At 46.5% G+C, this 9,793-nt stretch overlaps 1 protein-coding gene across 2 annotated transcripts; it reads left to right on the top strand.

The window, feature by feature from the left end:
* The first annotated feature begins 307 nt into the window (after nt 1–307).
* On the top strand, nt 308–8,557 carry B2M (beta-2-microglobulin). Of its 2 annotated transcripts, XM_040227448.1 has the most exons (4): nt 308–3,005; nt 6,239–6,514; nt 7,039–7,066; nt 8,061–8,557. In XM_040227448.1, the coding sequence occupies exons 1-3, from the start codon at nt 2,939–2,941 to the stop codon at nt 7,050–7,052; spliced, it is 357 nt and encodes a 118-aa protein (XP_040083382.1). In that variant the 5' UTR covers nt 308–2,938; the 3' UTR covers nt 7,053–7,066; nt 8,061–8,557. The 2 variants fall into 2 exon arrangements, 1 of the variants encoding a protein (XP_040083382.1); XR_005718798.1 differs by having other exon boundaries at nt 2,904–3,005; nt 6,239–7,066.
* Nucleotides 8,558–9,793: the final 1,236 nt, after the last annotated feature.

Raw genomic sequence — 9,793 nt, 5'->3', positions numbered from 1 at the left:
CCCACCAGGCTCCTCCGTCCATGGGATTCTCCAGGCAAGAACACTGGAGTGGGTAGCCATTGCCTTCTCCGATAGCTGCCATAATTTGTTTATCCATTTGCCTGTTGATGGAACTTTGGATTTTTTCCAATTTCCAATTGTTACTAATATAGCTGCTTTTAACAGTTTTGTACAAGTCCTTGTATCAACATACACTTTCATTTTCTCTTGGGTAAACACCTAGAGTGGAGTGATTGGGTCATATGGCCAGTGTATGATTAAGTTTAAAAAACTTAATCTATTTTCCAAAGTAGATGTACCATTTTACATTACCAGCAGAGGAGTATGAAGTTCCATTTATTCCACATTCTGGAAAATATTTACGACTGTGAATAAACAAAGGAAAAAGTTTTTTAGGAAGGTCATTAGGGCCAAAAACACCATTTCTATCATTCATCCTACTCATGGGAGATAACACTATCAAAAGGCTATGTTTGTAGATTTCCAGAAGTTTGCTCTCGTAAGAGAATATAAAGGAAGAAATTGAAAAATGCACTTTTCTCTGTCTTCATTGCTTTTTAAAAAAGTGTTTGTAAAATAGATTTTCTTAGGGAATAGATTAGATTCTATCTTGTAAGAATTTTAAGTATTTTAAGTATTACAGTATTTGTCTGTGATGTGGTAAACAAGGACTATAGAAGTTTCCACTAGTTCTCCTTCTTCCTATACCCCCAGGGCAAGAGAAAATAATTCAACACCAACATTACAGGCCTTCAGTTCAGTTCAGTTGCTCAGTCCTGTCCAACTCTTTGCCACCCCATGGACTGCAGTTTGCCAGGCTTCCCTGTCCATCACCAACTCCCAGAGTTTACTCAAACTCATGCCCATTGAGTCGGTGATACCATCCAATCATCTCATCCTCTGTTGTCCCCTTCTCCTCCCACCTTTAGTCTTTCCCAGCATCAGGGTCTTTTCAAATGAGTCAGTTCTTTGCATCAGGTGGCCAAAGTATTGGAGTTTCAGCTTCAGCCTCAGTTCTTCCAATGAATATTGAGGACTGATTTCCTTTCGGATGGACTCGTTGGATCTCCTTGCAATCCAAGGGACTCTTAAGAGTCTTCTCCAACACCACAGTTCAAAAGCATCAATTCTTTGGCACTCAGCTTTCTTTCTAGTCCAACTTTCACATCCATACATGACTATTGGAAAAACCATAGCTTTGACTAGATGGACCTTTGTTGGCAAAGCAATGTCTGCTTTTTAATATGCTCTCTAGATAGGTCATAACTTTACAGGCTTTAAGAGCCTTAAATGAGTTAACAACAAACAAACAAACGGGAGTGGAAGGAATGTCTTTCCTCATGACATTATATCTGACAAGTATTCTTTTATTTCAAGAGAGCCATAGAGAGAGCTGGTAGAAAAAGTAGGTAAAGAGCACCAGTAATCGTAGTAGACTCTTAGTCATCACAGAACTCCCACTATGTGCTCCCTGGGGCTCTCTCTGTGCAACCCCCCCTTCATTAGGTCTGTGGAGAGTAACCTGCTTCCACAACAGGGATTACTGAAAGGTCTAAAAACAGGGGAAAGGAATCCAGACGCCATTTCTGGGGCTCTCTGGGGAAGCACCACCCAACTCCCTTCAACTGCACACCAGGGTGATTTCCAAGACCTCTGCCACTCTCGGCCCCCACGTTCACTTCCTCTTCCGGGTATTCCACTCCAGAAATGATCCTTGGACTCAGCCACCAGGTAACGTCAGCTCCTTTTTATGTTATCTATGGAGATAACATAAGAGTTTTCTTAACGAGTCTTTGTAACACTGACACCCTCTTAGAATCTATAGGTCTAACTTCTCTGTTTGAGCCCACAGAAGATGCAACCCAAATTCATACTAAAATTGTCCAGTCCTGTATCTTCCAAGTGTCTGAAGCGCAAATGACGTTAGCATCAGGCAAGTCCGTAACCTCAGCCTTTGTTTTCCTATCCCTAAAAATATAACGAGGTAATTCCTACATCCTAGGGTTTATTCAAGTATTCCCTCACATGTTCAGCCGTTCCTTGCTTCAAGAGTTTAACCAGCCACTCGTCGGTACACTCACTCATTCAGTTCATCAAGTACCTGGTCCCTGCCAACCACCATTCTAGTGGGCTAAGTCGCAGGGAGTAAAGTTCCTCGAGGCGGTAGATACTCTAATGCTCTAGGCAGTTACTGCTTTTATAAGAGTTTTTACTATCAGTGGTCATTTCTCCACAAACCATCAATTACTTAAATTACAACGGCAAGATACGGACCAGAGTTTCTTGGCACAGACGTTCCGAAATGCCTTTCCATTTTGGAAAATATTCAGGAAGCAAGAAGGTCCTCCTCCCTGCCAGATGGTTCTCTGAGCTGGCCCCATGACGCCTCGAGGTTCCTGGAAACTTTTCTTGCCCAGAGAATCCAGAAGACTTGCAATGTATTTCTGGGCTGGAATTGCGAACCGAGTTCTGATTCTGCCCAGTACCGTTCGGTCTCTGTCCTTAGCCTTAACAGTTCCATGCTTCAGTTTTCCCAACTGAAAACCAGGTGCCAGGCTCCTAACTGGCTGCGGCATGCATGGTAAGCAAGTCCCTCAGCCTTTCCGGTGCTGTTCCGAAAAGCGAGGGTTCGTCCACACCGAAGTTCTAGGGTGAGCGGTTCGCGCCCCAAGCTTGGGCGCGCACCCCAGATAAGAGGGCGCTGATGTACAGGCAGCGAATGCACCGAGCCCAACCCTGCCTGCCTAAGCACCATGAGACTTACTAGAAAATGAAACTGAAAACGGGGAAGCCTGTTTCTAACCTGCCCCGGCCTAGTTCGCTCGGAGACTTGTGACGGCCCGGCGGGCCGGCTTCCGATTGGCTGCCTGAATGTGGAGTATAAAGGCGAGCGCGGCACCCGGCCGCTCACTCCGCCGCCCGCGCAGCTGCTGCAAGGATGGCTCGCTTCGCGGCCTTGGTCCTTCTCGGGCTGCTGTCGCTGTCTGGACTGGACGCCATCCAGCGTGAGTGTCCTCTCCTCTCTTCCCTCTTCCGCCAGCCCGTCCTGTGCCGATGGCACCCACTTGGCACCCTGGGCACTAACTCTGTCCACCCCGGTCCCGCTCCCAAGTTGTCCATCCCAGCTCGGTGGAGGAGCACCCGGCTTCGTCTCGGGCGGTGGAAGCGGCGGGGTGCGCGGGGAGCGGGGAAGGGGTGCGACCCCAGGTCGCCAGCTTCCCCGGGATGAGGGGAGGGAGCCCCTGGCTCGGCCGGACGGTACCGCGTGGGTCGGGACGGAGTTCCTGTGTGCGGATGTGGTTCGGGGCGGGCGAGGTGGGGGAGGGATTCTCTTCCGCTGCTTCGCGGGGCTCTGGCTGTCCCCGCGCATCTCGTGTTGGGGGCGGGCTGGCGGGTCCCAGAGGGCAGGGTTGGGGGCTGCGAACGGGTGGAGACAACGCGTGGGCTTTGGGGGAGTCGCCGCCAGGGCATGTCGGCCAGCTGGCATCCTGAGGGCCTGGAGCTTCCAGCAGGAGCCGGGCAGGTTCATCTGCCCCTCTGTACTTTTCCCCAAATAGGGACCAAACCCGAATGAGGAATTTTCGGTGACTTTCGTGGAATGCCTTGAGGTTTAACAAACCAATGCTCGTGGTTAATTCTCTTGTTCTCCTTACACTTCGCTTTTAATAACAATCACAGAGGTCCCCGTTGACAGCTGTCTGTCCTGCGCTGTGTGCTGTGACATTTAATTGTGAAAGGGGTCTGCGATGTAAATACGGTGCCTATCATCAGGATGTCACAAATGAGGAAATGGAGGCTGAAAAGTTGAAACAAGTTAATCCCGCAGGGGATCAGCGGCAGACGGTAGAGCCTGACCAGAGCCTTTGGCCCGGTGGTGCGCCCCTTGGGCAGTCACCGGTACGTTTTTCACAGTCTTCTGGGGTGAGATCCTAGGGAGCAAGCTGGGCAGCCGTGGGCCTCTGTGACCTTTGTTCACAAAGGGCTTCCTCCTTTGGCTCCTTGCCTGGTTCTTTCCAGTATGAAGTGTCTCTCTACTTTCAGTTTTGAGTAAGTGAAGGTTTATCAGTCAGAAAGGTTGTAAACTAGGGCTGAGTAATCAACACACTTACCCAGGTTGTCAGGGACACTGTGTTCCGATACCTTCTAAATACACTGAAGCTCAGATTTCTCTTTCATGTGAAAATGGAGTTTAAAATGTATTTGCCAAAAAAACACATGATGTCTGTATTATCACTATTGGTATTTCGTTGTGGCCATAGAATTCTTTCAAAAGATAACAAGCAGACATGAAAAAGTATGTTCATTAGAAAATTTCCAAGAGAATACATGCCTGGAAAACACAGGCGATTTCTAGAAGACATACAAAAAACGTGTAAGTGTGATTCACGTTGGCGGGGGGCGGGGGGGGGGTCTATTTTCTGCTCTTTCCCTGTGTAGGTTTTATTTCAGTCTGGGCGTAAATTAAGTTTTCAATTAAACTACAGAAACTAAAATAACTCCTTCCCAAAATGCAGAAGCAGTAAGTGGCCGAAGCCAGATTCAAACCCAGACCTGTCAGATACACCCTCTTTTGGAAATCACTATTGTGATTTCCAAACCTGCCTAGCTCCCTCAAAGGGAGGATTCCAGGTGGGATGAACCTGTGCTCTCAATACTGTTGTATGTATTATGGTCTAGTTATTAGATGCACCTGCAATGGGGGAGACCTGGGTTCGATCCCTGGGTTGGAAAGATCCCCTGGAGAAGAGAAAGGCTACCCACTCCAGAATTCTGGCCTGGAGAATTCCATGGACTCTCTAGTCCATGGGGTCGCAAGGAGTCGGACATGACTGAGCAACTTAACTGTCACTTATTAGAAGCTCAAATGTAAATAAAGGTTTAAATAGAGGTAAATAGAGGTGTAAATAGAGGTTTCTGATTTATCTTCACTTGAACGTTGGAAAAATACCAGGGCTTCATAGTATTTCCAGTCTAGCTCTTAGTGGGACTAGGTATCTTTTCTTTGATGATTGGACGATTCTACAGAGATATATCCAGTCACAGTGGCCTGGACTCCTTCTCTGTGCCTCCTGGACATAGAGGATGAACTGACCTTTGTAATCATGTCCCCTGAGTGTATTTGTATTTAAGTGGATTATATACATATATTTATATCAGTCTGTAAATTCAGTAGCCTTAACCGTTCACTTAGAAAGATATAGATATAGAGCTTGTAATATTTTCTTCCACATTCTCATGGAGGGCCTAAGCATGCATCTTGTTTTGGAATCCACCTGTCCTGTAGCAGTATGTAATGTTCTCAAGCTGGCAGATCGTGGAAGTCACTGGCCCGTGCCCATTAAACATGCAGCTTCCGCTGTCACACGCATTCCACTTGGTCCTGATGGAGAGTCTGATCTTTCCCATTTGCCACAGTCCTCACTCTTCCCTGTTGTTCTTACCCAGCTCATCTAAGGTGTTTTCCAGCTCCTGGAGGTGTTTCACTTTTGTTTCTTTGTTGTCTGGCTCATGAATCAGGCACACATTCAGATAGAGATTTGTCACATAAACTCTAGACATGATGAACAGCTTGTGTTCTGTGGAAATATACTGTGGGTTGACTCTGTTAGGAACCTGAGCAAGGACGTAATGATAATTACACCTGCCTTTTACCAGGCAGCTGCACGGTGCAGGGCTCTGTACTAGGCACCTGTTGAGACGTCTGGTGGGTGTGCATCTAGACAGGAGACCAGGAAGAAAGAGTAAATGTGGGGAAAATAACTGACGGGGCTGAAACGGTATAATATGGGAGTTTTTTGATGTGGCCACTCTGGAGGGTGTGTGAAGTGAGAAATGAAGCCCCATCAGTAGACTGGGGCCAAATCATGTAGACTGTTGAGGGATACAGAGTCTATGTGCTGAGGAGCCGTGAAGCCTTCTTGAGAGCCTCCACACACAGTTCTTAAAAGATACAGGATAATGTCCGTTGACAGAAAAAGATGTCACCACAAGTCTGCCAGAAGAAGCCCGAGAGGCCTGTGTAGGGGAATTATGTGGGAGAGATACTAGGTCATGGTGTTTCCCACAAACTGGAGGTGGCCTTTTGCAAAAATGGAAGGTCATCTGGCCCGAGGGAAAGAGGAATTGGGAGAGATGGAGGGTCCAATATAAACGTTTGGCGCCTGATCTAGCTTCAGACCAAGGGAGCCCCAAGTGCAATACTCTGCAGTTTCATCTGTCTCTCCCTGCCGCTCCTCAGGTATCCCAGAGGTGCAGGTGTACTCGAGACACCCGCCAGAAGATGGAAAGCCCAATTACCTGAACTGCTATGTGTACGGGTTCCATCCACCCCAGATTGAAATCGATTTGCTGAAGAACGGGGAGAAGATGAAATCGGAGCAGTCAGACCTGTCTTTCAGCAAGGACTGGTCTTTCTACCTTCTGTCCCATGCTGAGTTCACTCCCGACAGCAAGGATCAGTACAGCTGCCGAGTGAATCACGTTACTTTGAAAGAACCCAAGATAGTTAAGTGGGGTAAGTTGTCAAGTTCTTTGGTTAACCACTGACAGTTGTATCTGAGCACAGCCACGGCATAAAGCTGCTTTGATATGAAACCATCTGCATACTGGGATTATCAGGGAATGTTATTAAAGCTCTGCGTGGTGGCACCCTCTGAGAGAGCTGGGCACAGTGTGGTCGCTGAGACAGAGGCTTCCCTGCAGTGAGAGCGGGGAGCAGCAGCACGTGCACAGGCACTCCCGAGGCTTCTTCCCTGTGGCCTCCTTGGCTCTCCTGACCGCCTCGGGCACACCCAGGACCAAGGAGGGTCTCCGGAAGGCGCGGGCCTTGAGTGCAAGCCCTGCTACGGTAGGGCCCTCCAACCCTGGCCTCCTCCAGCTCTCTGGATGGCTTGGGATCTCCGGCTGGTAGGAGACGTCTAGGTTTTTCCTCACAGGCTCTTCTGCCATCTTTGTTTATAACAATTTTAGACTTTTGTAGTAAGCAGCATTTCAGAAGTCAAACTTAACTGTTTTCTTTCTCCATCTTCTTTTCCACAGATCGAGACCTCTAAGCAGCACCATCAAGGTGGGTTTCTAACCTTAAGAAACCCTATTGTAATATCAGTATCCTGGGGACCATTACAGACAGCTCTAATATGATAAGCCTCACAGTCTGGAAGACATTAATCAGGGTAACAGTTCAGCAGGCAGAGAAGAATCCCATGGGGTCCCATCCCCTGCTCCTGGGAGTGGGGGAGATGAGGAAGGCCGTGGTCCTGGGTGTGACTTTCCCAGCATCACTAACCCCCTAAAGGGAGGACAGAGGAGCTGTGGGTGTGGGGTTTCAGGCAGAGGCAGCACCTGCAAGTGTTTGCTCTTCTGCCGTTTCCACGTTGGGCATCTCTGGGCCTTCAAAGGTGAACTGTCCCTCCTTTTGCGTGGCAGCTCTTTGCTAAATAGCCTGAAAGAAGAGTGACGTGGTTCTGCAGAGACACCATTCCTAAGTGTCTGGGCTCTGTAGTTGGGTCTCAAAGCTCCCAGTCCAGTAGAGGAGAGAAGTGGAAACAAGAGTGTTGTAACTCAGTGTGAAGACACTGTAACAGATGTGTTGCAGCTCTAGCACCTAACTCCAGCAGCATGAAACAGGGAGGGACTGGGCTTCTCTGCCACTTCAGGTGGAGGCCAGAGGCAGAAAATCCAGCTTCTCTGGGAAACTGTATTACTCGGTGTATCTTGGCATGGAAAGCCTATCCACATTTCCTGTTGCACTGTAGAACAGGGAAGCTACTTTGCAAGAGCATCAGAGAGTTTCGCTGACCTGCCCAGCGTCTCACAGTTACTAAGTGGTGTGGTTAGGATGTGAACTCTAATACCAGTATCCTTTTCTTTAATGTTGTTAGTGGACCAGTGGGATAAACTAGTAGGTTATGCTCTTTAAATTCATCTGGAAAATCTCCTGCAGATCCTACTGTTACCAAGAATGATTTATATACAGCACAAGTTAGATAAGTTTGGTGGTGCTATCTTTAATCTAAATAAAATAAATGTATTTGGTAATAACCCTTTTTTTCCCCCCCCAGGTTTGACGATGCCTCATTTGGGTTGGACTGACTCCAGATTGTTTTCTTGCTTTTTAATACTGATACACTTTTATGCTTTGTGCACATAAGTTAGAAATTACATCGATGTTACCACAAACCTCTTTTAATTGTTCTTGTGCCTGCCTTTCCCTGTAGTTTGGTCTGTGTTGGGAGTACGCTGCAGTGGAGGTACTATGCCAGCATGTAGAAGTGTGGAGGGAAGAACTCTGATGTTCAACATCAACATCTTGGTCAGGGTGTTTTGCACACAAATTGTAATCAGATAGCTATGCATGTTTAGAGTAAATCCACAATTTTGTAATTTTCCTTAGAATTTTGCAAAATGTTGTGACAGATATTTGTCAGAATTATTGGAAATGTGTTATGGTGGATGGCATTTTGTCATATAAAATGATATTTACTTCTTACTTCTGTTGAGACATGGCTATGCCTGTTTTCACTTTATTTTGTTTTACTAATTAAAATGTGGTAAAACTCGATGTGTTTAGTGCTTATTTTTAGCTCCTCTTCTACTGCCTTCGTTCAGACAGGGAAGTGGTCTTCAGATGTTTGGAGAAGAACATAAACTCCTGATGTGTAGCATTGGAAGGAGCATCAGCAATTTGGATTTTACAAATGAGGGACAGCCTCCCTAAGAAGTTAAATAGGTAAAGGGTCTGTGGTCTGCTGGGAGATCTGGCTTCTTTCTTTTAACCAGAATTCTGTTCCCTGGGCTAAGGAATGAGGAATGTGCAGACTCTCAGAAGGAGCAAAAGTATCTGGAGGAGTTTTTAGCAAGCGATATATCCCAATGAAAAATACTAGACTTAGAAGCCTCATAAGGCATAAATGAGGCATAGTTTATACTTGATGATCAGGTTTGTGCATTTTTAAAAACTTGACCATGAATTTGAGTTAGTGCTAGGTTCTGACGGTGAATAAAACTCAACACTGCTCTCAAATTGCCTTAGTGGAAGTGGAGACATGCACTTAAATAGTTAAAGTACATCCTGATGAGCAGAGAGCACAGTTACCACCGAAGAACTGGCTGAGAGGAGGATGTGTTCAGGGAATAAAAACTGCAGGGAGGTTGTATAGTAGTTCTGGTTTATTTCTTAAGGAGCTCCCATATTGTTGTCCATGGCGATTGCTAATTTACATTCTCATCAACTATGTACTAGGGTTCCCTTTCCTCTAATATTTCTCTCTCTTTCTGACTGACTGACTGACTGACTTTCAATATGCAAAAACACAAACTTTAGGTAAGTGTTATGGAAGCCATTTGCTTTGCTTTGTTTTACTGGGTAGTGGTTCTTCCAGTTGTTAAATGGGGCCTGAGTTAAGGAGGTAAAATGGTGAGATGTATAGAGGTATGACAGGTGTGGATAACTCCAAACAGTGGTGCAAAGATGACATGTGCACCCTGGATGCACATTAGGATTGTAGGGTAAGGGAGTTAGAGAAGGCGGGGTTTGGAAAAAGAACGAGACCGGCACTTTACAGGAACAGATCACCTTTAATGAGGCAAGAAGGGGTAGCAGTCAGATTAGTGAGCTGCTGCCCTAACCCAAGGAAAAAGGACATATGTGTAGGCATATGTGTGGAAAGGTACTGTCCCTTAAGGGGCCTGTTCTTCTCCAGGGTTGTTCAGAGTAGTTTTCTCTTAAATGGCTAGGCAAGGAATTTTGGAGATTGGCCAGAGGCTGGGTGTAATCAGCCTTAATGTCCATTTT

The sequence above is a fragment of the Oryx dammah genome, unplaced genomic scaffold, assembly GCF_014754425.2.
Source record: "Oryx dammah isolate SB20612 unplaced genomic scaffold, SCBI_Odam_1.1 HiC_scaffold_26, whole genome shotgun sequence".
Classification (NCBI taxonomy): Eukaryota; Metazoa; Chordata; class Mammalia; order Artiodactyla; family Bovidae; genus Oryx; species Oryx dammah.
The sequence above is the reverse complement of the archived record's forward strand: the minus strand, read 5'-3'. Positions and strand labels throughout refer to the sequence as shown.